A 27,796-nucleotide genomic window follows, 5' to 3' on the forward strand; every position below is an offset into this window, starting at 1 on the left:
AGAAGGAACCTTATTCGAATGAACTGTGGTGCAAAGTATAAAACCTGTGGAAAAAATAAGCAGACAGGAAGAACGCCATTTTACTTGAAACTACATTTATTCGAGAACGTAACACCCAATATACAAGCTCAGTGAAGAGGGGCAGTGTGAACGACGCAAACTTCCTTTACCAGCACTTACTTTAATCCTAGTGCAACCAGAATGAGTATAATATTTTTTATAATTCTTTCTGATAGTTTTTTCGCGCGCCGTGCTTCTGTGGTTTATAGTGCGTATCTTAACTAAGGTTATATATTAGTTGTCGCCTTCTCAAATTCATTTAGGTGCAACTACAAAAAAAAATATCTGGCGCTTTTTATGTGACGTTTTTTTTTCCTACGGGTTTTATACATTGCACCAGGGTACGTCGAATTAACTATGCACTTACTCGACTAACATAGTACTCTGCTAAAAAGAAGGAACCTCCTATGCATCATCGAAGTAACCGAAGAAGGCTGTGTGAATCAATTCGGCGATTTGATGAGTGATGAGAATCGCACGTCAACAGCAGCAGCAGCCGCTATATGGCGACATTGTCAGGGAAATGTCCCTGTGTGGGGCACAGTGAAGCAAAGCCCTATACACTACATTCGTGAAATACTCGTGTCGTTTGTGCAGTGCAACAGTGATACCTTTGTTAGTTTTAGGATACATCGCATCAAAATTGTGCGTTTTAGAACATTCAACGTTGTATTGGAGCTGGGAGGGGGGTGTAGATCACGTATTTGCATTATGCGTCAGGCACGGAAATCATTTATTGTTGTTATTATCATCATTACATCTTATAAGGTGTTGATTTTGGCAAGCACGTGGTGTTTCGGCAGCCCACGTGCACGAGCGAGCAGCTTTAAGGAAGAAAGAAAGATAGAAAGAGAGGAAGAAAGAAAGAAAGGGAAGCCCGACACTGGGCACCACCTGTTCTTTCTTTACTTTTTGTAAGAACAGAAGTGAGCCCGTTACTAACAAGCTGTTTGCCTATCTCTTTTCCCAAAAGGTTCGCAGATTTATTTATTGAAACTTACAATATACTTTCTTACTTCGGCCTTTCTTTTGGGCCGATCCCCCAGAGTGTAGTTATGCGCCACAGCTGTTGCTGTTGCCCCAGAATATGATATGAATGTGACTAGAGGCATTGACCGCACTGGAAGTAATGAAACGTGCACCCAACAAGAAACAAAGGAGACTGAAACGCAAACTATATATATAAAAAAGAAAACGTTAGGAAACCTATTTTTGAGGCCCGCGATCGTAGCCCACATAGTTGTTATTATCATCATCATAATCATCATCATATCCCATAGTGTGCTCGTGTGATGGTTTAGTAACGACCACTGCCATATGGGCCACCATTAAATCTATATGCGTATAGTTCAGCGCTGCGAAGCGACGACGAGCATCAGCGGTCCTACGGGGTAGAATTAAATCTTTTACCGGAAACAAGAAACATTACTCGCGGAACCATGGGGTACATTTCCACGCTCTCGTGAAATGTCACGTCTTCGTAAAGCGACTAAAATGCATGAAAGGCCAACAAACCTGAGAGGACGCTCATCCTCAGCGTCAGTGCACCGCGACTAATTAAAGCACGTGCAAACGGATTTCAACAATTTTAGGAAAAGCACCATAGGACGTTTATTTCACCCTCTAAAGGATACTGTATATAGCTTATATTAAGCCCATAGTTCGCAACTAGCTCCGTCTGCAAATATACTTGAAGCTCAGCACACTTGAATTTGATCAATGACCACCTGCTTTGGCGGCGTCGGATTGCTACAGTGTCTGCTTCTGTCGCTGAGACTGACGCAAGGCGTCGGAATAGAGCGCTGGCTATTGCGAGACCTCTAATCCCAGATTGCGTGCAGACCAGAGTAGCTCCTCAGATGGTTCGCAGAGCGTAGACAAAACGATGGGTTAGCGCAAACCCACCTGAGCAGCACAGTGTGACCTAGGAGAACTGGCTGCAGCCAGAGAACCTGGGACGATGGTGCTGCTTGGCGTAGCTTCCCGCTCGAGCTTGTCGCGGAACGCAATGTTCGGGGCTGTTACATTGTGCTTCAAAGGCGCTGTAATCAGCTTTCGTGGCACTGCAGGAATCGAAAGGGTAAAGTGGTAGCAGTGTGTCTTAGAGATTCAGAAGAAGTGGTGTGCCTGGTGTCTAAAGTATCGATGGCGGAAGGGCGAGTAAGTCGACTTTTTTGGCTAAGGTTAAGATATCTAGGGAACCATGTGGTCAAAGATATGTAGGGAACCACTGAGGCCAAAATGATAATTGAAGCAGGCGATAAGTGCGTAAGTGTTGCGTCAATACCCCTATCACGCAGAGAACTGCTTTACCTGAACGCGAATGCGCACTGAGAAACTGTGATTGCGCTCCCTGTATAAATTAGTGGCGTTCTTTCCTGATTAAACATAGTTGGAAGTGGCGCCCTGTGCGTGTGTGTGTGTGTTCCTTCTTCGTCCACCGTCGTTGTCGTGCCTTCACTACAGATCACCAGAGTAGCGTTAGACTGCAGCAGACAACATGATGTTTGTCACGCGCAAGAGTAGAATGCGAGAACTGCGCTGGGAAGGTAGTCGGAGGACAGTTCCCACGCGATGCTGGGTACTGCTAATTTTCCCGTAACGAGCTCCCTCACCAGAGGAAAAGCGTCTGAAAGGGAAGAAAGAGCTGCCACTCCAGGGGACGCCTAGATGATGCAAAGGGCTCATGGGCGTTACCCGGAAGAAAGCCGCCCCGAACTGGTACCGGCCCTCATAGAGAAGCAGCGGAGAAGACCAGTTAACAATCTACTCTCCCACTCCGATCTTCACCTTCGCATACACTGGAACTTGGTGTGGCCGCCGGTCTGATATACCATCTGCGACCGTGTCGTTTGTGCCCCTTGATTGGCTGTCGTCCTGGCGGGATGGGACCTGTAATTGATTGGCCATAGCGAGCAGGGAGGTTTGCAACAGAGGTGGTGTAATGACGGTGTGGAGTGAAATCAGGTCGCTCTGCGCCATGGAAACGGGGTTCATCCAGACGCCCATTACTAACCACTTGACCTTCCCGTTTTTCACTATTCAAAGATGTAAATCCGAGCTTCTGATTTCTTCAACCCGAAGCCTCCGCCACACAACCGTATGGAGCAGGGTTCGAGACATAGCCTAACAACGCATCAGTAAGCTGAACTCACATAGAGTGTATGTTGCATGTAGCCGAAGCAATGGAGCTCTCAGAATGCCCACTAAATATTCTAAAGAGTTGTACATACAGCAATACAGTTTTTCGTTAAACTACTTGAAGGCTAATCGCGTTAAGGTCGACAGTCATCGTAAGATGACTTCTGCAGGAATGTTTAGCTTTTGTTTATTGATGCGAAAGCGTTAACTGGTTCCTATAGCAAGAAAGCCGGCATCTGTAGCAGCGAAACGGCACCTGAATTTCCACTGACTGCGACGTAAGGTGATGAGAAAGCCTCCGCCGAGTTCCTACTGGCTGCGACGCTACGACACGAGCACGCCTCGACAGAGCAGAGCGGGCGAAAGAGTACACCTGCTGCCGAAGTAGCGCGCCAGGTGTTGCGTGAGGGAGAGGATATCACGTCGACGTCAGGTCACCGTCGCTCCCTCTCTCTCTCCCTCTTGAAAGCCTGCGTTACCTACGCGTTTCTTGCCGTTTCTGCGCCTCGGTAAGGACAAACGAAAACGCACCAAGGGTCTCAACGGGCGCGCTTGTCCGCGAAGAGTTCATACACGAAGGACCACTAAGCAGCGTTCAAGTGGACATTAATCATTCAGCATTCACAATTCGTAAAAGTGCTTAGGTCTTCTTGGATTTTCTAATTCTTATTCACTTCCATTTTATTTGAGGAAACTGACCCTAACCCCTGCTTAGACCACCGACCCATCCTAGTGATTTAAGCTCATTACATCTCTCTCCTTTTGCACTGTGGACGCAGGCGAGTGCCGTTCCTGAAAGTAAGAAAAATTTGAACATAATTGCCATAATTTTAACATAAGCGCCAGTGGCGTCTTGTGCTTAAGTGTTTGAGAAACTTGGTGAGCAGTACACAAACTACGAATTCACGTATACAGGAAGGCGGCGCGAAGGCGAGGAGTTGGCATCAAAGCAGGCAGATAACAGCAGGGCGTTATAAGTGCAAGCCTCCTTTCCCCTGTGGGCTTGAATCAGTAATTCGTGCAGAAAAATAATTAAGCATATGCGGGAAGGAGAGGTTTGCATTTAATACTAATTGATAGACAGCCATGTTCCTTTCACCACATGCTAAAGAAGTGGACAACTTAATGCATTACGCTGGTGCGCATTTATTTCACTCTGATGGATATGTAATAGTTCATGAGGGATGTGGCGCTACGCCTGTGAATTGCTGTCACCTGAGCGACTAGCCGCAACACAATCATGCGGCGTCAAAATGCATCTATACGTGCATCGGCCGCCGGAACCGAGACGACGCGCCGGAGGCTGGAGAGGGCTGCTGCCCGATCTCGCCTTCCAGCTGACGTCCGCTGCAGAAAAGGGCCTCGGACCGGTCACGCAGCACGCAGACACCGCTGACGCGTTACCAGAAGGCACGCCAAGGCAGCTGCGTGTCACCTGACAGCGGTGGCTGCGCGACCAGTGGTGGGATAGTCAGTGCCGCGAGCTGCTCGTCCGAGGTCCTTTCTCGATAGATGTTACGGCAGGCGGATATCTTGGAAGGCGTCACGCCATGTTCGACAACAGGCGCAGTCGTAGTTGGAAGAGCTGTAGGAGTCGACTGGGAGTACTGGCCACGGCAGCACTTCACCATGAGCTCTGCTGAAGGCTGTAGGCCTGTTGCCCGAGACCACGTTCGCAGAAGGGCGAGTTCGTCACGAAGGTGTGCTCGAGATCTGGTGCGTTGAAACCCACTCGGCTCAGCTCGATCTCGCGTGGCCATCCACTTGGGCGCTCGGCGATTACTGAAAACGGTGACGTGCCGTGGAACTACTGCGTGCCTTCTCATCTGGCGTCTTTCTTGGAGGGCTTCGGAATCCACAATCCGGAACGACGGCTCGCTGAACTTGCTCGCGGCAGTCCTCGTGAGTGCGCGCCACCCGCTCTCGTGTACCGTGAGCACCGCATAATGATGATGATGCTGATGATGATGATGAAGCCTCAGTTAATGGCACAAAACCACTGAGGGGGATAGGCCACGAATTGGGGGGTAATATGATTCAATAAATGAAATAAAATAAATGGTTAATAAATAAATAACATGAAAAAAGAAAGGAAAACAAATAATCCAAGATGCAAAATAAACTATGAATACATGAGATAAAGTATTGATCAATACTATAGTAAGCCTTGCGTTGATAGGAATATAAAAAGAGGATGAAGGCGCGATGCGATTTCTTGGCCAATCCTTCTGAGTGCGCATGGGCCACTCAATGAAGAATAGCAAACCAAACCAACCAAGACTGCAATATAATAATGTGCTTTAAATCTAGCGGGAGCTTAGTCATATCCTTCTATATGTCTTCATGATAAAACAATAATTATTTGTTCGCCAACAGTTTTACTACGGTGCTGCGCTAACGGAGATTTATCAGTATTATACATACGAGTTAACGTCTGGCACATGATAACGCTGATTCGTGAGGATAATTTTGCGAGGGACGAAACAAGACAAAAATGAGAGAACAATGTAACACTATCACAAATTAGAGTAGAAAGAAACGAAGAAAAACATTCGCATTTGATAATTCGTTGCTCTTTGCATGTTTGCAGGCTACTTTACGTGGCTGTGAGACTGAGCATGCAGTGTCCTGTCGTACTTATGCATGTCCTGTTCGAGTGCAAATTATTTCACGTGGCTGTCTGCTTCAAAAGGATAATATTTTGGTGAATCTATATCGAAGCTTCGCTCAACTTTACCATTCTTATTTTCCCCTTAGGGGTCCCCGGAACCTAGAGGCCACCATGCGGCCAGTCAAGTGAAACAATGTCTGTTTTCTACTTGGTCGCAGTGCACCACGACTATGTGGAGTGTAACCACAACAACCGACTTAACAAATAGCAGTATTACGCGTTTATTTAGTTCTATCATGTACCCTTTTATCGTGTGCCAACTTTACGATTTGCCGCAACAGTTTCGTGGCCGACAGAGTCCGAGCGTAGACGCTTTTGCTTCCGCAGTCGACCTGATGATTCGAGGATGGACATAGTTATGCTGCGTGTTCGGACCCCCATGGTCGACTCCCTGAATGGACAGCAACACATCCAGGTCACGCAGCACGCATAAACGCTGTTGGTTCGAATTCACCCTCCCTGAATTGCATGAAACGGCGCCTGCGGAAGCAGGGGCAGAGTGGAATGGGGCTGGCAATTGTATGTCTGGAGCATAGCTTCTCTGTTGAGCTTGTCGTGGAAAGAAGAGAATTTCTGGAGCATCGCACTCTGTTGAAGAACAGGCATAAGACCAGTGGCGTAGCTAAGTCGTCTGGCACCCAGGGCCCATAGGTCTCCTGTCACCCCCCTCCCCCCCTCCCACCCCCTGATGTAGTCGAGGAAGGCAAGGATATCGACAATTTCCGGGTTTCAGCACCAGTGCAGCCGCCTTGGATACCGCGCACGTTCCCCGGGTCCCCCTCTCCTTCACTTTCTTTCCCAGAGATCGCGAATGCAGCAAATATACACGCTGTTTTCCTGCGCCAAATAACACAGGGTGCTGCACTGATAACGTCTGATAAGCCCATGTGCACATCTTCTGTCAGACTGTAAGGCTTGGCAGCCAATACAAATGCGGCATCGTGGAAAATACGACTAACGTCACAAGTAACAAAAGATATCTTTATAATAAAGTTTTAATTACCAATTTTAGCGGCAATATTGCATTTGCAAAATTGAAGCCCGACATTCATATCTTGCCCAACAACAACTTCACAAAAATCGTCGTAGGTACTATGGCACGCAGTATTTTGTCTGTGGGCAGCCCTGAGCGAAAACAAAAATTAAATTGATTGTCAGTGACGCTGATCTCCCCACCCTATTAGAAAACGCTACCTGCCTCCCCGCTGCGCGGGCGCCACTGCTATGAAAATTACGAGTTCTCTTCATTCTGATCAATAAAGTCTTGTTTTCATTTGCTACTATACGGACAAACGTGATTATCCGAGCTGCGGTACCAGCGCAAGATTGGGAACAGAATAGAGCACGCTTCGCGTCCATTCTTGGCGTCACCATAAAAAAAGGAAGAAAAGGCCTCGATGAAGCCCGTGCCAGCGAAAGCTTGCACTACTGTTGGTCTACACTCTCAATGGAGAGGATTAAGGGATCAACGTCACTGGTCCACTATTTCATATTTCTTTCGCTGCTGCGATATACTGGGCGCCGCCCGCAGTGCCCAAGTACTGTAGGTTGTAGCGCCCAGAACGATTTTGTTTAAGAAGTTTTTGTTGAGTTAATAATATGACTTTGAGTCCTCATTTCTCGAATTGAAGTGCTTCCTCTACAAGTACTAATTACGGGATTATTAAGGATATGGTTATTACTTATATGCCATATTTTTCGCGCTACCGATTTCCTAGTAATCACAAAAAGACATAACTTCATAGAATCTCGATCGGGAAATATCCTTACAAAATTCACCGTTTTTTAAATAAAATTCTGTGCAGCTGATACAGACACTCTACTTGTGGCATGAAGTCACACAACAACAACAGTTTTCTGAAACTTTCGAGGGTAAGAAGGAAAGCGTAAAACATAACGGCAGGTTTCGCAGCGGCTTCTCGGAGCGAGCGGGAGAGGGGAAGTAAAAGCGAGCCGGACATCGCGGCGGGCCCACGACTACAGCCTGTCGAGCCATACGCCGCCAAACTCTTCGGCCGAACCGAGTCTGAAGACGATCCAGAGAATCCCATTCGCGACTTTTGACGGCGCCACTTATGCAACGCCGCTCTCAACGAACGCTTCGCCGTAAACGCGAGCGCCGGGCGCGCTGGTTGAACGCCCTCTTGCTGCTGTCTTTGTTCGTCTTCGCTGCGCGTTCTGAACGGAGGAGGGACCCAAGCACCCCAACGCCTTACAACGCCTCACTGTGTGTTTAGCGACTCCTGCTCCCAGCATGGACGCACAGCACGAGCGCACCCCACATGAAACGTTCCGCTAAGGCGAGCAGTTTAGCGACCATTTCGCGAAATAAATTTTTTAGCCCGCACATTCGCGCAATTATTTCGTGGGGTGTTGATAGAGCTGCAGTTGACAATTCTGCGGCGCAACGCATCGGGTGCAAGAGCTCGGGCTACTGGATACCGCAGCATTCTTTGCAATTTGGGCCCAGTCAAGCCGGCGGAAAGAGGGGTGTCTTCAGGCGTATATGACATCCCCCCCCCCTGGCCCCTTGCGCCCGCGGCCCACGGTCCCCCGGCCCTCCCTGTTGCTAAGCCACTGCATAAGACTCGTTTGAGACAGCGCAGAGTGAGTGAGTGAGTGAGTGAGTGAGTGAGTGAGTGAGTGAGTGAGTGAGTGAGTGAGTGAGTGAGTGAAAACTTTGTTGAGCTCTAGTAATTGTGTTCTTCTGCGGCTGGGGTGGATTCTTCAGGGTTGTCTTCCTGCTTGTGTCTTCCTCGGAGGTGTTCACGAGCTGCTTCGTGTGTCCTCTATCGCAATGGTCGGCTGCCCTCAGTCAAGGGCTCCGCTCGCTTCTGCTGTCTGTTGTGCACGCTGCACTAGACCTAGCTGGCCTTCGCCGCTGTACAGCAGTTCCTCGCATTGATACACACTTGGCTGTGATATGATTGGCACTACGTAAGTTCGTTCACATGCCCATGTTATGGGGTATAATGTGGGTTTCTCATTGCACCCTGGACAATTGGTCCTTATTTGTGTGGGGTGCATTTTACTCAGCCCGTTAACGTTAGGGTACGACCCCGTTTGTAGTTGTCTCCATGCGACAACTTCTTCTCTGCTAAGGGACTTGTGTGGTGGGGCGCACCGTCTCCTGCTGCCTCTGTAACTGTCTAAAATGGCCGAGTACATTCGGGGTACAGGCTCATGTTCCTCGATGCTGTCTGAGTTGGACGCTCGGTAATTAGTGTACTCTCGAGCTATCTTGTCCGCCTCTTGGTTGCCTGGCACCCCCGTGCGTCCCGGTACCCATTCTATATTATGTGTGATCTCTTCTTGTGGTTTTGTGCCTGTTTGTCGACACAGAGGGGAACCAAGAATGCAGTAGAAACGATGGTCGACTCGGCGCTACGAGAGAGAACAAGCGCTTGGCTGCAAGACTGCAAGGTAGTCGAGGCTGAAGAAGTGGCCGTTGCTCTAGCGGCAGCGGAAGGATATCGGATCGGACAGCCGGTAACAATACTGTCGGACTCGCAAACAGCCTGCTGCGACAACTTTTATGGCGGAATCAATCACCGAGCACTCCACCTACTCTGCTCAGTAGACTGTGAAACGCAACAACAAACAGACGCCGGCGAAATCCAATCTGTATTACTGGTCATGGCAGCAGCCCGCCATAGGCTTCATTGGAAGTGGCAGGCCCAGCACCCAAGACTACTTTGGCAGAAGGGTAAGCAGATCTCAAAGGCGGTCTATGGTTACAGGGCATCGGAACACGTAAAGTGCCATGCGTTATTGCTCGGACGTCCACTGGTGTGAAGCGCTGGCGTTCGTTAGGAGGCGTGGGACCACTGCGCCTCTTTGGTCCTGAGGACATTTCTCGCTGGCCGCGGGGTTCTTTTCGCTTTGGAAAGGCGTCACGCTCAGCATGGTTATGGTGGCCATGTCGCGCGCGCGCAGGTTTATTCCATGCGCGCTGGCCCGTGCAAGGAGAGAGAGAGAGAGAGAGCGTAGGAAACACTGACTTCCACTAAACTGCCCTCTCCCTCTAGTGGAGATCAGCAGGTGGGGTGGGGGCAATGCGCTGCGAAATAATTTGGTGCTCCTCGTGAGGATAGTTACTTCCAAGTGAAATGGCACAATCGGGTGCAAGATTACAAAGACGGCGCCGAATAAAACAACACACGAAGAAAGGAGACACGAGACGAGCACGTAGGCGCTACGTGCTTGCCTCGTGTCTCCTTTCTTCGTGTGTCGTTTTATTCGGCGCCGTCGTTGTAATCATGCTTAACCAACTAGCCCACCAGCACATGCCCGGTGCAAGAAGCGGTGGAAATTATGGGAACGTATGATTGCGGTGCATCACCTCTTTCAGACCGCAGCCTGTGCAATTGAGCAGATGGAGAAAAACTTTAGTATTTGTTTTGCTTAGTTATTTAGAGAAATGCCGGACGGACGCCCTCAGTTTGCGCGCTTTAACGTTCCGTTCTGCAGTGGGCAGGGGAAAAAGGTCATGAAAGATGCAGGGGTAAGGATGAAGAAAATTATTTTGCTGCAGATATAGATGCATATGAAACAAAATTAATGTATATGTAGATGTACATCTACATCTACATAAATATTGTTGCAATGATGCCAGTCGTTAACACATAAGCATATTTAAGCTCTCGAGGCTAGTTCCATGTCTTATAAAAATTGTAACATGGCTCGTGCTGGCATTGCAGGTTCAGCGTAAGGCGAAGGTCCAAAATGGTGTCTTATGATAATTTTCTGGCGTCCACTTTTGTCTGTCAGACAAGGAGCTAATGTTCTTCGGTCCTGTCTCTATGTTGGGTGGGGGAAATATCGGCGTTAGCGTCTCTGCTACATGGTAGCGGTCATAGTTAGGGCTGTGTACACGGCCGATTAAGTTTTCTTTTTCTTTACAGGTAGAAGCATGAGAAGGTAGGCTGTGTCATCAGCACTCAAGCTTAGTGCGCTACTACAGCAACAATAGAAACGGAAAATAAAGAAGAGGATATAAACCAAGCACGATACACACATGAACACAACAACACAATGATGTATAATGTACGGGCACCAGGACTGAAAACACAGTCTAGTAACTATAGGACGGTCGCACATTAATTACACAGGCGTGAAAGAGTCTACGTAAGTCTCTTAATGTACACATAGGGATAGCACCTCGAAATAAGCTCGTTGTGCGTAGGGCTGGGTAAATTTTGCACCAGCTGCGCACGAAATGCGCACTAAACTTGCGTTGCAGCGCTGGAGTTTCGGTGGTTTATGAAACGCAATTTTGGTGTCGAATTTACGGAAGCGCCTGTGATCATGGTTGGCTTGAGCCTATTGGTCGGATGGGAGGCTCCGTACCACATTAGCAAATTGAAAATTCGCATTGGGTCTGCCACAAGCAATGCCTACTGTGATTGCATTATGCAAGATACCATTTGCTTTGGTCTCTGCAAGTTCATTGCCTCCCAGCGCAAACTTCCCAGGAAGGCACCGAAATTTATTTTAGTGGCCCCTTTTCTCCGTGACGCCCATCACGTCTACAATGTCGAGGGGCAAAATGCAGAAAAGACTTGTCTGTGCGTGCATACAATAAGTTGACAAGCATGCTTAGAGCGGAAAGCCTCTATGAATACAAAATTTGGTGCAAACGATCCTAACTACCACCAAGAATACCCCAGATCGGGACCAGTGCAGTTTAATATGCGACTAGGCCATGAGTACAAACGAGAATAATGCAGCCATAGGTTCTATATGTTTCTGCCTGTGTAACGCTCGAGAGTCTTCAAACACAAGCACTACATGTGTTTGCGCTTACTACATGAACCAATGGTTCGATAGCCGATGCACGTGCTGGTCCTAGCAAAGCTTATGTCGATCACAACTAATGCTTTGTGACCAGGCACCCATACCAACATAATTAGCGTTTAGTGAGTGTATTCGACAATGAAATGTACCTGAAATATGTGAGCCCGTATTTGCAGTGAGAGCGGAACACAAGCATAAAGAATCCGTTACTACATCCACTTCTGAGATTGAGGAGTTCACTTTTCGTAGAGAACCTATGCAAGCGCCAGAAATTCAGCTAAAGATATCGGTTTGTAGTGAAGAAGTCTTAACCGTGCTATAATAAGAAGAGGATGAAGGCGCTCCATGAGAAGTGCGCAAGCAAGGCTTTTCTGATCTCATAAAACATGTCAAATAACCTTGAGGGGCGTTGACCATGCAATGTAAAACTGAATCAATATGAGTTGGTTAGGTGTAAACACACACACAAGAAAAATAGTAAGAAAGGAAGAAACGATAGAAGGCTGCAGTGTAATAATATCGTCTAAAACTAGCACCAACTTTCTACCTCAGGAGAGAAAACAATTCAATTGCTGTCCACCGGATAGGTGAGTGCTGTGATCGGGCGACAAAATAGAATTGTGTGCTTTGAAGAAGGCGTAAATTAAAATTAAAGAATGAATAGTGCAGAAAAAAGAGGACTGAGAGTAGGCAAGGCATTCATGCAAAAGCAACACGGTGTTCCCGTTCTGTCATGGCGGCACAGGTGGTGTTTCACATGCTTGCCAGTGACCTCCTGTGTTCAAGTGTTTGAGTAGCTTGATTAGCTGCCGACAGTCTACGAATTCACGTGAAAATGAAGGCGTCGCGAAGGCAAAGAGATGCCCTCTAAGCAGACGATTCGCAGCAGCGCGATATGAGGGCAAGCCCCCTTGTCAACTTTGCGCTTGCATCAGACTTTTGCGCGGTAAAACAAACATACGCGGGGAGGAGAAGTTCGCGTTTATTCCTAATGGACAGCCAGCCATGCTGCGTTGAACACACGCTAAAGAAGTCGACAACTTGATGAATAGCGCAGGTGCGCGTTTATTTCGCCCTGATGGATGTGCTATAGTTCATGAGTGATATGGCGGTACGCCTATGAATTACAGTCACTTGCGTGACTAGCCGCGACACCATTAGGCTGCGACAAAATGGAGTTATGGTGCATCGGCCACCGGAATCGAGATAACGGGCCGGAGGAGGTGGAGGGCTGCTGCACAATCCCGCCTTCCAGACGACGTCCGCAGCAGAAGAGCGCCTCGACCCGGTCACGCAGCACGCAGACACGACCGACGCGTCACCAGAAGGCACGCCAAGGCAGCGCCGTGTCACCTGACAGCGCTGGCTTTGCGACCAGCGGTGGGATAGTGAGTGCCGCGAGTTGCTCGTCCGAGGTCGCTTCGCGATCGATGTTGTGGCACGCGGAGAACTTGGAAGGCGTCACGCCGTGTCCGAGAACAGGCGCAATCATGGTTGGAAGAGCTGTAGGAATCGACTGTGAGAAGTGTCCATGGCAGCACAGCACCGTGAGCTCCCCTGGAGGTTGTAGGCCTGCTGCCCAAGACCACTTTCGCAGAAGGCTGAACTGGACCCGCATGCCTGCTAGAGATCTGTTGCGTTGAAGCCCAGCTCGATCTCTCGTTGCCATCCACTCAGGCCCTCGGAGATGACTGGCAACCATGGCGTGAAGTGGAACCGCTGCGTGCCTTCTCACCCGGCGTCTTTCTTGGAGGGCTTCGGATTTCACAGTTCGGAACGACGGCTCGCTGAACTTGCTCGCGGCAGTCCTCGAGAGTGCGTGCCACCTGCTCTCGTGTACCGTGAGCACTGCGAGAAAAAGAAGATGAAGCAGCTGCGCGAGTTCTTGGCTAAACCTGCATGAGCTGCTCAATGAAGAAACCAAACGAAACCCGACCAAACAAGACTGCAGTGTAATAATGTAGTATAAATATAGCGCGAACTTAGTCATAGCCTCTTATATGGTCTCATGAAGAAAAAAAAGTTCAGTTGCTGATTCCCAACAATTTTACTGCGGTATAGCCCTATTAGAGATTTATTACTATTATACACACGAGTTAGCGTCTTGCGCACGATAACCCTTATTCGTGAGGATTATTTTGCAAGTGAAGAAACAAGACAAAATTTACAGACGAATGTACTACGATCACGAATTACGGAGGGAAGAAACGAAGAAAAACATTCGCATTTGAGAGTTCGCTGCTCTTTGAATACAGAAAATAAACGAACACCTATCCGCATTTGGGGCAGTGCCATGCCATCTGGCTAACCAGATATGCCAATCTATGCTCCTGGCGTGGGAGGAGGTCATACTTGCCCCATATGACATGGGAGTGCAAATCATGGCGCCAAAATTGCAATTCACTCCAATTAGCAGAAAATTCTTTTCGTGTGCCTTAGAGCCTTGGGCAGCCATCCTCGCCCGGATTGAGACGGAGACTCAATTGAGCCTCCTCGACCAGGCCCGGCGCGGGGCGGTGGCTACCGGAGTCCTGGAGTGACGACCTACCCTCCGGCCCTTTCAATCATATTTTTCCTGATTAAAGTTCTCTCTCTCTCTTTCCCGTCGTACATTATGGCATGTCCTGTTCCACTGCAACTTATTTCACTTGACTGTCTGCTTCGAAAGGAAAATATCTTGGCGAGCTGTATCGAAGCTTGGGTCAACTTTTCCATTCTTATTTTCCCCTAGGGGCCTGCGGAGCCCAGAGGCCGCCATGCGGCCAGTCAATGGAATAATCCGTATGTTTTCTGCTTGGTCGCAGTGCACCTCGACTTTGTGGAGCGTAACCACAACAACCAAGTTAACAAATAGAGCTATTGCGCTTTTATTAAATTCTGTCATGTAAACTTTGAAGATGCATTGGTTCAGTGTTATGTCCAATGTGTGTGGCTCACTTTATGATTTGCCTCAACACTTTCCTGGCCGACAGCTTCAGGGCGTAGACGCTTTTGCTCCTGCAGTCGACGTGATGAGTCCAGTAGGGGCATAGTCATGCTGCGTGATCGGACACCCAAGAACGAATTACCGAATGGATAACAACAGATCTAAGTCATGGAGCACGCAGGCACGTTGTTGGACCTAATTCATGCACCTTAAATTGCGTGAGGCGGTGCATGCGGAAGCCTGGGCGGAGCGACATGGTGCCGGCAATTGCACTTCTGGAGCGTTGTTTCTCTGTTGAAATTGTCGTGGAACGAAGAGAACTTCTGGAGCATAGCGCCGTGTCGAAGAACCGGGATAGGACTCGTTTGAGACGCCGCACAAATACAAGCAGTAATACCGGTCAGGGCAGCCACCTTGGGCTTCATTGCAAGTGGCCAGTCTGGTGTCCAAGATAACTTTGGCAGAAGGGCGAGCAGATCTCGACGGCGGGTTAGCTTTAGAGGGCATCGGAACCCGTAAGGTGCCATGTGTTCGTGCATGGATATCCACTGGGGTGAACCACTAGTGTCCGTGAGGGTAAGTGGGATGACTGCGCTTATTCGGCCCTGGGGTTCTTTTCCTGTTGCTGCGGGGTTCTTTTCGCTTTGGAAAGGCGCCACGCTCAGCATTGTTACGGCGGCCATCTCGCGCGCGCGCAGGTTTATTCCATGCGCGCTGGCCCGTGCAAGGAGAGAAAGAGAGAGAAAGAGAGAGAAAGAGAGAGAGATATGGTAGGAAGCACTGACTTCCACTAAACTTCCCTGTCCCTCTAGTGGAGACCAGGAGGTGGGGTGGGGGCAATGCGGTGAGAAATAATTTTGGTGCTGCTCGAGAGGATAGTTACTTCCAAGTGAAATGTCACCACCTGGTGCAAGATGCGGTGGAGATTATGGGAACGTATGATTGCGGTGCATCAGCTTTTTCGGACCGTAGCCTGCGCAGTTGAGGAGATGGAGAAAAACATTCGTTTTTGTTTAGCTTAGCTCTTTAAAGAAATGCCGAACAGACGAGCTCAGTTTGCGCGCTTTTACCTTCCACTCTGCAAAGGGCAAGGGGAAAAGGGCACGAAAGATGCAGGGATAAGGATGACGAAAATTATGTTGTTTCATAGGTGCAGAAACAAGAAAATAATGTATATGCAGATGTACATCTACATAAACAGTTGCAATGATGCCAGTCGTTAACACATCAACATATTTAAGCTCTCGAGGTTTGTTCTATGTCTTCTAAAAATTGTAGCATGGCTCGTGCCGGCATTATAAGCTTGGCGTAAGGTGAAGATCCAAAATGATGTCTTCTGGTAATTTTCTGGCGTCCACATTTGTTAGTCAAGGAGCTAATGCTCTTCGGTCCTTTCTCTATGTTGGTGGGGGAAATATTGGCGCTAGCGTCTCTGCTACATGGTAGCGGTCGCAATTAGGGCTGTGTAGACGGCTGATTAGGATTTCTTTTCCTTTACAGGTAGAAGCATGAGAAGGTAGGCTGTGTCATCAGCCCTCAAGCTTAGTGCGTCACTAAAGCAACAATGAAAACGGGAAATAAAAAAGAGGATATAAACCAAGCACGATGCACACATGAACAGAACCACAGAAGGATGGTATAATGTACGGGCACCAGGCCTGAAAGCACAATGTAGTAACCATAGGACGGTCGCACATTAATTACGCAGGCGTGAAGGAGCCTACGCCACTCTCTTAATGTACACATAAGTATATCACCTCAAAATCAGCTCGTTGTGCGTAAGGCTGGGTGAATGTTGCACCAGGTGCGCACGAAATGCGCACTAAACTTGCGTTTCAGCGCTGGAGTTTCGGTGGTTTCTGAAACGTAATTTTGGTATCGAATTTACGGAAGCGCCTGTGATCACGGTTGGCTTGAGCCCATTGGTCGGATGTCAAGATCCGTACCACATAAGCGAAAAAATTAGCATCGGGTCTGTCAAAAGCAATGCGTACTGTGATTCCATTATGCAAGGTACCAGGCACGTACCCAGGATTTTTTTTTTGGGGGGGGGAGTTGCCGCCGCCACCACCACCACCACCACCACCACCACCACCAACACCACCACCACCACCACCACCACCACCATCATCATCATCACCATCATCATCATCATCATCATCATCATCATCATCATCATCATCATCATCATCATCATCATCATCATCATCATCATCATCATCATCATCATCATCATCATCATCATCATCATCATCATCATCATCACCACCATCATCATCATCATCATCATCATCATCATCATCATCATCATCATCAGCAGCAGCAGCAGCAGCAGCCTGTTTTACGTCGACTGCAGGACTAAGGCCTCTCTCTCCCTGCGATCTCCAATTACCCCTGTCCTGCGCCAACCGATTCCAACTAGCACCAGCGAATCTCCTAATTTCATCGCTCCCCCTAGTCTTTTGTCGGCCTCGATTGCGTTTTCCTTCTCTTGGCACCCATTCTGTAACCATAATGGTCCAACGGTTTTCTAACCGGCGCATTAAATGACCTACCTAGCTCCATTCTTTCCTCTTGATGTCAATTAGAATACGTCTATACCCGTTTGTTCTCTGATCCAAGCTGCTCTCTTTCTGTCTCTCAATGTTATACTTAGCAATCTTCGTTCCACCGCTCTTTGCGCTGCCCTTAACTTGTTCTCAAACTTCTTTATCAGTCTCCAAGTCTCTGCTCACTGGCAAAATCCACCGATTGTACACCTTACTTTTCAATGATAATGGTAAGCTTCCAGTCAGGAGCTGGCAATGTCTGCCGTATTCGATCCAACCCATTTTTATTCTTCTGTGAATTTCCTTCTCATGATCAGGGCTCCCTGTGATTATTTGACCTAGGTAAACGTACTCCTTCACAGTCTCTAGAGGCCGACTGGTGATCCCGAACTCTTGTTCCTTTGCCCAGCTATTTATCATTATCTTTGTCTTCTGCATATTAATATTCAACCTCACTCTTACAATCTCTCTGTTAAGGTCTTCAATCATTTGTTGTAACTCGTCTGCATTGTTGTTGAACAGAATAATGTCATTGGCAAACCGAAAGTTACTGAGATATTCGCCGTCGATCTTTACTCCTAAGCCTTCCCAGTTTAATAGCTTGAATACTTCTAAGCACGCAGTGAATAGCATTGGCGAAATTGTGACTCCCTGTCTGACCCCTTTCTTTATAGGTATCTCCCTGCTTTTCTTATGTAGAATTAAGGTAGCTGTAGAACCTCTGTAGATATTATTACGCGAAAGACGAGTCAGTAAGTCGAGCAACTATTTACAGGTTATATTTACAACAACGGTTGCAGCGCTTACCGTTTAGACCGCAGCGCGAGCCCAGTTCGTTCTTCCTCTTTCCTGGAGTGATGGCGCCCACGCGCCTCGTTCAAACAAACAAATACCACATGCGCATAGCAACATTTTCCAAGCTATTTACGTAAGCGTTCTGTACTCCTTGATTACGTAGTGCCTCTACGACTGCTGGTATCTCTACTGAATCAAATGCCTTTTCGTAATCTATGTAAGCCATATAGAGAGGCTTATTGTACTCTGCGGATTTCTCGATAACCTGATTGATGACAAGTATGTGATCCATTGTGATGTATCCCTTCCTGAAGCCAGCCGGTTCCCTTGGTTGACAAAATCCAGTGTTGCCCTTATTCTATTGGAGATTATTTTGGTAAATATTTTATATAATATTGGGAGCAAGCTAATGGTCCTATAATTTTTCAATTCTTTAACGTCTCCGTTTTTGTGGATTAGTATAATGTCTGCATTCTTCCAGTTTTCTGGGACGCTTGCAGTCGATAGACACTTCGTATAAAGAGCCGCCAGCTTTCCAAGCATTATGTGTCCTCCATCCTTGATTAAATCGACTGTTATTCCATCTTCTCCTGCCGCTCTTCATCGTTTCATGTCTTGCAGGGCCCTTCTGAACTCATCGCTAGTTATAGCAGGAGTTTCTGTATCCTGTTCATTACTGTTTCTGAGTGAGGTATCCTGACTCCTCTGGGTACTGTACAGGTCAGTATAGAATTCTTCCGCTGCTTTTACTATATCTTCGAGATTGCTGATGATATTACCCTGCTTATTTTTTAGTGCATACATCTTGGTTTGTCCTATGCCAGGTTTCTTTCTCACTGATTAGAGGCTGCGTTAATTTCTTACGGCTTCAGCCTTTCTCATGTTATAGTTTCGAATATCAGTTATTTTCGGCTTGTTGATCAGTTTTCACAGTTCCGCGAATCCTATCATATCTCTTGAGTTGCACACTTTCATTTTTTGTCATTTCTTTATTAGGTCCTATGTTAATTGGGAGAGCTTGCCTACTGGTTGCCTTGGTGCCTTGCCTCCCACTTCAATTGCTGCCTCTGAAGCCAACCCAGTTACGGTTTCATTCCTTAGCTCTATGTCATCATCATCTCTTTGTTCTAAGGCTGCATATTTGTTGGCAAGTACCAGCTTGAATTTGTCTGCTTTTACCCTTATTATCACAAGGATGACCTGTTTCTTTTTGACCAATTTTGCTCTTTCTCTCTTCAAATTCGTGTGAATTCTAGCCTTACTAACCTGTGATAACTGCACTTTACCCTACCTATCACTTCTACATCCTGTATTATACTGGGATCAACAGAAAATATGAAATCAATTTCATTTCTTGTTTCACCATTAGAGCTTTTCCAGGTCAACTTTCTGTTGCTACGTTTCTTGAAAAAGGTGTTCATTATTCGCAGCTTATTCGTTTCTGCGAATTCTACCAGCATCTCTCTTCTAGCGTTCCTAGAGTCGACGCCGTAGTTGCCAATTGCTTGTTCCCCGGCTTGCTTTCCGCCCCTTTTGCATTGAAGTCGCCCATTACTGTAGTATACTGAGTTCGCACTTTTCTCATCGCTAATTCAATATCTTCATAAAACTGATCTACTTCCTTATCATCGTGACTGGATGTTAGGGCGTAGGCTTGTACTACCGTTAATCGATACCTCTTATTAAGCTTGATTGCGATTACAGCTACCCTCTCATTAATGCTGTAGAATTCGTCAATGTTGCCACCTATGTCCTTATGGATTAAGAATCATTCCCCGTATTGCTTCTTATCTAGAAGAACTCGATAGCAGAGGACATGCATGTCCGTTATTCAGCAATGTACAAGCCTCACCAGTTCTTCCAATCTCACTAAGGCCGATAATATCCCAAACAATGTCTGATAATTCCTCAAACAGTCCTGCTAAGCTAGCCTCAGTCGACAGAGTTCGGCAATTAAAGATTGATAGGGTCAGTTTCCAATGGCGGCCTGTCCGGGTCCAGAGATTTTTAGCACCCTCTGCTGCGTTACAGGTCTGGCCGCCGCCTTGGTCAGTTTCTCCGCAGCTGCTGGGGCTGAGGGCCATTGGGTAATTGAGTGAACCATGTGCGAGGGGGTGGCTGAGTACTGCACCAGGAAGGCCAATTCCTGTTCTGGTGAGGGAGTGTCTTGTTGAAGTTTAGTGGGCCTTCCTAATTTCGTTGCACCTGGATTAGTATGGCTCCAGTCGCTCTCGTCATCTTTTGCCTATGACGGGCGTCACTCTAAGCCTGTAGATGTTGTGCATTAGGGGGGGGGGGCAACCCAAGGTAACTTTCTATGCAAATCAGGTGGGGAGGGTACTTTTACGAGTACGAATATGAATAACGCCCACCATTCGTCACAAAGGCGCGTAAACCCACGAAAGAGACATGAAATAAGGCGTATCTCACAGGTAAGCTTGTCAGATACACCTCTCCTTTACTTGACAAACAAGGAACGTCATCCAATGGACTCACGCAGGCAAGAAATGCAGAACGAGTAAACAAGCGAAAGCGTAAAATAAAAATTTTTGTAGTAGAACACAACTTAAAAAAAACAGCATTTAGGAACCAAGGTAAACGGACCGTGCGGGGTTGTGTTACTTCGCCAGTTAATCACAGAAGCGAACAAAATAATCGTCAGGCGGCCTTTTCAAAATGGCGTCGTGCTTGATAGTTCCGGATCGTCCGCTGTTCTTGAAGAGTCTTTTCAACGGCGGAAGCAATGAGGTGTGCAACAGACATGGACAAAGTGTATGGAGCCCGAGTATAGTTCACTCTTCAAAAGTCTGCGGTATGGTTCATTTCACTCCCGAGCCCGTTTTACTCATGAAACTTCACTGCCAACTGAAGTGAAACCTGACAATAAATAGTTGCAGCGCTGGCCTTCACATCCCAAGAGATGCCGATAACTACCGCCATCCAAAAGGAGTGAAACAGGCAGCAAAATGCTAACCGACGAATAGCTGCCAAGTCTCACCATTGATCTGGCGGCGCTTTAGGAATGTGTGAGGAGTGGTGGCGTGGGTGGGGAGGGGGGGGGGTATGTCACTCGATTTGGAGAAGCGGGCCTCCTCCCCCCCCCCCGCCCCCCCTCCCTGGGTACGTGCCTGCAAGGTACCATTTGCTTCGGTGTCTGCAAGTTCATTGCCTCCCGGGACAAAGTTCCCAGGAATGCACCGAAATTTATTTTCGTGACCCGTTTGCTCCGTCACGCCCATCAATCCTACATTGTGGAGGGGCAAATTGTAAGAAGGACCTTGTCTGGGTGTGCATACAATAAGTTGAAAAGCATGCTTAGAGCGGAAAGCGTCCATGAACAGGAAATTTGGTGCAAGCGATCCTAACTGCCCCGCAAAATACCCCAGATCGGGACCAGTGGATTTTAGTCTGCGACTAGGCCATGAGTACAAAAGAGAATAATGCAGCCACATGTTCTATATGTTTCTGCCTGTGTAACGCTCTAGAGTGTTCAAACTCAAGCGCTACATGTGTGTTTGCGCCTACTACATGAACCAATCGTTCGATAGTCGATGCACGTGATGGTCCTAGCAAAGGTTATGTCGTTCACAACTAATGTTTTTTGACCAGACACCCATACCAATATAATTAGTGTATAGTGAGTGTGTATCCAACAATGAAATGAACCTGAAATATGTGAGCCACTATTTGCAGTGAGAGCGGAACACAAGCATTAAGAATCCGTTACTATATCAACTTGCGAGATTGATGAGTTAACTTTCCGTATAGAGCATGCAAGCACCAGAAATTCAGCTAATAATATCGGTTTGTAGTGACGAAGTGTTAAGCGTGCTACAGCAAGAAGAGGATGAAGGCCCTCCGTGAGAAGTGCGCAAGCAAGGTTTTTCTGAAGTCATAAATGATGTCATATAACCGCGTTGACCATGTACTGAAAAACTGAATGAATATGATTTGGTTAGGTGTAAACACACACAACACATAAGTGATAAGAAAGAAAGAAAAGATAGAAGGCTGCAGTGTAATAATATCGTCTAAAACTAACATGAACTTTCTACCTCAGGAGAGAGAACAATTCAGTTGCAGTCCACCGGATAGGTGAGTGCTATAATCGAGCGAGAAAGATAGAATTGTGCGCTTTGAAGAAGGCATAAATTAAAATTAAGGAATGATAAGTGCAGAAATAAGAAGGCCGAAAGTAGGCAAGGCATTCAAGAAAAAACAACGTTGTGTGCACGTTCTGTCATGGTGGCACAGGTGATCTTTAACATACTTGCCAGTGGCCTCCTGTGTTTAAGTGTTTGAGAGGCTTGCTGAGCAGCTCACAGTCTACAAATTCACGTGAATATGAAGGCGTCGCGAAGGCGAAGAGATGATCTCAAAGCAGGCGATTCGCCGCAGAGCGATATGAGGGCAATCCCCCTGTCAAGTGTGCGCTTGCATTAGCCTTTTGTGCGGTCAAACAAACATATGCGGGAAGGAGAAGTTTGCGTTTTATACTTATGCACAGCCAGCCATGCTGCGCTGAACACACGCTAAAGAAGTCGACAACTTAAGGAACAGCGCTGGTGCACGTTTATTTCGCCCTGATGGGTGTGTTATTGTTCATGAATGATATGGCGGTACGCCCATAAATACAGTCTGCTGGATGACTAGCCTCAACACCATTCGGCGCCGTCAAAATGCAGCTATAGACGCATCTGCCGCCGGAGAGGAGATGACGGGCCAGAGGCGGGAGAGGGCTGCTGTACGATACTGCCTTCCAGATGACGTCCGCAGCAGAAGAGTGCCTCGGACAGGTCGCGCAGCACGCAGACACCACTGACGCGTCACCAGAAGGCACGCCAAGGCAGCGCCGGGTCAGCTGACAGCGGTGGCTGCGCGACCAGTGGTGGGACGGTGAGTGCCGCGAGCTGCTCGTCCGAGGTCGCTTCCCTATCGATGTAGCAGCATGACGAGATATTGGAAGGCGTCACGCCGTATCCGAGAACAGGCGCAATCGTCGTTGGAAGAGCTGTAGGAATCGATTGGGAGTAGTGGCCATGGTAGGACTGCACCGCGACTTGCACTGCAGGCTGAAGGCCTGCTTCCCGAGACCACGTTCGCAGAAGGGCGAGTTGGTCCCGAAGGTGTGCTCGAGATATGTTGCGTTGAAGCCCAGCTCTATCTCGCGTGGCCATCCACTCGGGTGCTCGGAGATAACTGAAAACGATGGCGTGACGTGGAACCGCTGCGTGCCTTCTCACCTGGCGTCTTTCTTGGAGGGCGTTGGATTTCAAAATTCCTCACGAATCAGTGTTATCAGGGAACTACGGCTCGCTGAACTTGCTCGCGGCACTCCTCGTGAGTGCGCGCCACCCGCTCTCGTGTACCACGAGCACTGCAATAAAAAAGAGGATGAAGCCGCTGCCCGAGTTCTTGGTCAAACCTCCCCAGTATAGCATAGTTTAGTTTCTTCCTTGAGCTACTGAAGGAAGAAACCAAACCAAACCAACCAAGGCTGCAGTGTAGTAATGTAGTATAAATATAGCGTGAACTTTGGCATAGCCTCTTATATGGTTTCATGAAAAAAGAATAGAGTTCCGTTGCTGATTGCCAACAATTTTACTACTGTGTAGCCCTAATAGAGATTTATTACTATTATACACACGAGTTAGCGCCTTGCGCACGATAACCCTGATTCGCGAGGATTATTTTGCAAGTGACGAAACAGGACAAAAATGACAGACGAATGTACTACGATCACGAATTACCGATTTATAATTTACAGATTCTAATTGACACTTTATTCACAACTAATCCTCCGTGACCAGGCACCCACACTGATTTATCTTGTATTAAGTGAGAGGGTACGAGACAATGACATGTACGGGAAATATGTGAGCCACTGTTTGCATAGAAAGCGGAAGATAAACATAAGAATCCGTTAGTATAACACCTTCACTGATTGATGAGTTCAGTTTGCGCACAGAGCCATTGCAACCGCCAGAAACTCACCTAAAATTACTGGTATGCGTTAAAGAAGTCTTAAATATGCTACAATGAGAGACGGCAGAAGGCGCTCCGCGAGAAATGTGCAACCAAGGCTTTTCTGATGTTGTCATGCAACATGGCATATAGCCGCGAGGGGAGTTGAACTTCTAATGTAAAACTGAATATGAGTTGGCTAGATGTAAATGCCCCCAAAAATGGTAAGAAAGGAAGGAATAATTATCAGTCATTTCATTCTGTGAAGGTGCTTGGTCCGCGAAGCTATTTAGCACACGACACGGAGGTTACACATAATTTTCAACAAAGTTACGAACTCATTTACTTTCTTGATGGGTTGTCATCGTGGCGAAATAATGCACGTGCATTCATTCATTCTCATTATTTCACTCGCAACTGCAATCACATTCTTCGATAATGTCAAATCGATAGATGTACGCCGCTGGGTGATCGGTTGGGCAGCATCGATGTGGCATTGCATGGGTATCTCTGCAACGGTGAAGGCCTAAACCGCTCCCTTTTCGGTACGGACACATCCACAGTGAAATCACCGACAGCGACAACAAAGGTAGTGTCATCGCAGTTAATTTACACAAAGTGAGCAGCCATGAACCTTACGGGACTATGAATCATTGCATTCTTGATTGTTTACGGGGGAATGAACCATGAGCCATGGGGGCAGGAGCCATTGCTGACGGGGGTTTGAGCCATTGACTATGAAAGTTTTCGACATGCTGTTCTGCATGTTGCATGCATGATTAGAAAGAATTTGAGCACTGTTCGCTTTACTTTGCTGAGTGCTTGCTAACTTTACCTTACGGGGCTATGAGCCCTTGCATTTTTGCTTGCTTGCGGGAGTATGAATGCTTACGGGGGTATGAGCCATTGATGATGATAGGTTTGGAAGTAATAGTTATGCGGAAACGGATTATAGGGTTTGTTCACGGAGAACAAAAATACATGGAACCCAAAGCGATATACAGCTTCGATGTAAAATATAGAAGGCTGCAGTGTAATAATATCGTCTAAACTAGCCAGTAGTTTCTACCTTAGGAGGGAAAAAAGTTTAGTTGCTGTCCACCAGATAGGCTACTGTCCAAATCGGGAGAGAGAAATAGAATTATGGGCTTTGAAGGCGATGTAAATTAAAATTTAGGAACGAATACAGAAGAAGAAAGAGGTCTCAAACTAAGCAAAGCATTTAAGCAAAAACAGCGTTGTGTGCCCCGAGTGTCAAGGCAGCCTTTTGTGTTTAGGTGATTGAGATACTTGGTAAGCGGCATACAACCTGCGAATTCCGTATAGAAGGCATCGCGAAGGCGTAGAACTGCCCTAAAAACAGACGATTTGCCGCAACGCACTATAAGTGCGACCTCCCTGTCAGTGGTGCACTTGCACCAGTCTATTGTGCGATAAAACAAACATATGCGGGAAGGAGAGGTTTGAGCTTAAGAGGAAGCTTTAGCTCGAGTGCTCTTATCTAAATACATGCAAAAGGAGATTTCGTTTTTCTCGGCAACCCCTGCACCAAATTCGACGAGGTTTGTTGCACTTAAAAGACAAACTTAAAATCTAGTGACTGTTGGTTTCGAATTTTTGAGTTAGGTCGTTAATTTTTTATTAAAAATTGGCAAAAGTCAAAAATCTTCGAAAGGCGAAACTATCAAGTTTACAACTCTGTAACCCAACCACTAAAAATAGTAACACAATTCTGTGAATTGCATATAATAGTGCATCTAAAGCGGACAAAATTGATATGTTGCACATGAATATAAAAAAAAAAATCGAATCATAGGGAAATACAACTTTTGAAAAACCGTTGTAACCAACGTAACAAATTCACGTAAGATGTAAAATGACATATTGGATTTGTCCGCTTTCAATGATCAAATGGATGGCGTTTACAGAACCGCGATATCTGTTCTTGATGCAGAGCTATGAATTTGCAACTTCGTGCTTCTATATTTTTCAGACGGTCAAATATTTGAAAATCGTTTTAAGAAAATTCAAGCCCTAAATCTAAATTCCCCTTCCAACAGTCACTAGAATTTAACTTTATCTTTCAAATGCAACAAATTTCATCAAAATCGGTCCAGGGGTTATTTCATAAAAACGTTTTTGCGTTTTACATGTATTTGAATACGCTGTGTCGGATTTTCATCATCATCATCATCATCATCATCATCATCATCATCATCATCATCATCATCATCATCATCATCATCATCATCATCAGCCTGGCCTGGTTACGCCCACTGCAGGGCAAAGGCCTCTCCCATACTTCTCCAAGTACCCCGGTCATGTGCTAATTGTGGCCATGTTGTCCGTGCAAACTTCTTAATCTCATCCGCCCATCTAACTTTCTGCCGCCATCTGCTACGCTTCCCTTCACTTGGAATCCATTCTGTAACTCTTAATGACCATCGGTTTTCTTCCCTCCTCATTACGTGTCCTGCCCATGCCCCATTTCTTTTTCTTGATTTCAACTAAGATATCATTAACTCGCGTTTGTTCCCTCACCCAATCTGCTCTTTTCTTATCCCTTAACGTTACACCTATCATTCTTCTTTCCATAGCTCGTTGCGTCCTCAATTTAAGTAGAACCCTTTTCGTAAGCCTCCAGGTTTCTGCGCCGTTCATGATCTGAGATTGCCTGCCAAACGCACCCCAGCCCATTCTTATTCTTCTGATTATCTCAATCTCATGATCCGGATCCGCAGTCACCACCTGTCCTAACCGTCCTACCTGTCCTGTCCTAACCGTCGGAGTTTGGCCCGAGCTAAAGGAAGCTTTAGCTCGGGTGCTCCTATCTAAATGCTTCTATTTTTTTCAAACGGTCAAATATTTGAAAATTGTTTTAAGAAAATTCAAGCCCTAAATCAAATTTCCGCTTCCGACAGTCACTTGAATTTAACTTTCTCTTTCAAACGCAACAAATTTCATTAGAATCGGTCCAGGGGTTATCTCAGAAAAACGTTTTTGCATTTTACATGTATTTGGATAGGCCGAGTCGGAGTTGGGCCCGAGCTAAAGCTTCCTCTTAATACTAATGGACAGGCAGCCATGTTGAACTGAACACCTGCAAAAGAAGTGGAAAAGGTAATGCATAGCGCTGGCGCGTGTTCATTTCGCCCTGATGGGTGTACAATATTTAATGAATGATATGGCGCAATGCGTATGAATTTCAGTCACCTTGGTGACTAGCCGCAACCCCATTAGGCGGCGACAAAATGCTGCTACACATGCATCAGCCACCGTAGCCGAGATGACGGGCCGGAGGCTGGAGAGGTCTGCTGCACGGTCCCGCCTTCCAGATAACGTCTGCCGCAGAAGAGCGACTCGGACCGGTCACGCAGCACGCAGACACCGCTGACGCGTCACCAGAAGGCACGCCAAGGCAGCGTCGTGTCACCTGACAGCGGTGGCTGCGCGACCAGCGGTGGGATAGCGAGCGTCGCTGGCTGCTCGTCAGAGGTCGCTTTCTCATCGATGTTCAGGCACGCCGAGATCTCTGAAGGCGTCACGTCGTGTTCGAGAACAGGCGCAATCGTGGTTGGAAGAGCTGTACGAATCGACTGGGAGTACTGGCCATGACAGCACAGTACAATGAGCTTCACAGGAGGCTGTAGGCGTGCTGCTCGAGACCACGTTGGCAGAAGGGTGAGCTGGTCCCGAAGGCGTGCTCGATATCTGGTGCGGTGAAACCCTCTCGGCACAGCTCGATATCGCGTGGCCATCCACTCGGGCGCTCGGGGACTGCTGAAAACCGTGACTTGACGTGGAGCCACTGCGCGCCTTCTCATCTGGCGTCTTTCTCCGAAGGCTTCGGAATCCACAGTTCGGTGTTGGGCTGCTGAGCACGAGGTCGCGGGA

At 47.3% G+C, this 27,796-nt stretch overlaps 1 protein-coding gene across 1 annotated transcript in view; it reads right to left on the reverse strand.

The window, feature by feature from the left end:
• The window catches only part of LOC142583621 (disintegrin and metalloproteinase domain-containing protein 10-like), a 38,653-nt gene extending 25,367 nt beyond the window's left edge, over nt 1–13,286 (reverse strand). The window contains exons 1-2 of the mRNA XM_075694112.1: nt 13,022–13,286; nt 4,637–4,855 (exon numbers count right to left, since the gene is read on the reverse strand). Of these exons, the coding sequence (XP_075550227.1) occupies nt 4,637–4,855; nt 13,022–13,286 (484 nt within the window). The remainder of the gene's footprint in view (nt 1–4,636; nt 4,856–13,021) is intronic.
• Nucleotides 13,287–27,796: the final 14,510 nt, after the last annotated feature.

The sequence above is a fragment of the Dermacentor variabilis genome, chromosome 5, assembly GCF_050947875.1.
Source record: "Dermacentor variabilis isolate Ectoservices chromosome 5, ASM5094787v1, whole genome shotgun sequence".
NCBI lineage: Eukaryota > Metazoa > Arthropoda > Arachnida > Ixodida > Ixodidae > Dermacentor > Dermacentor variabilis.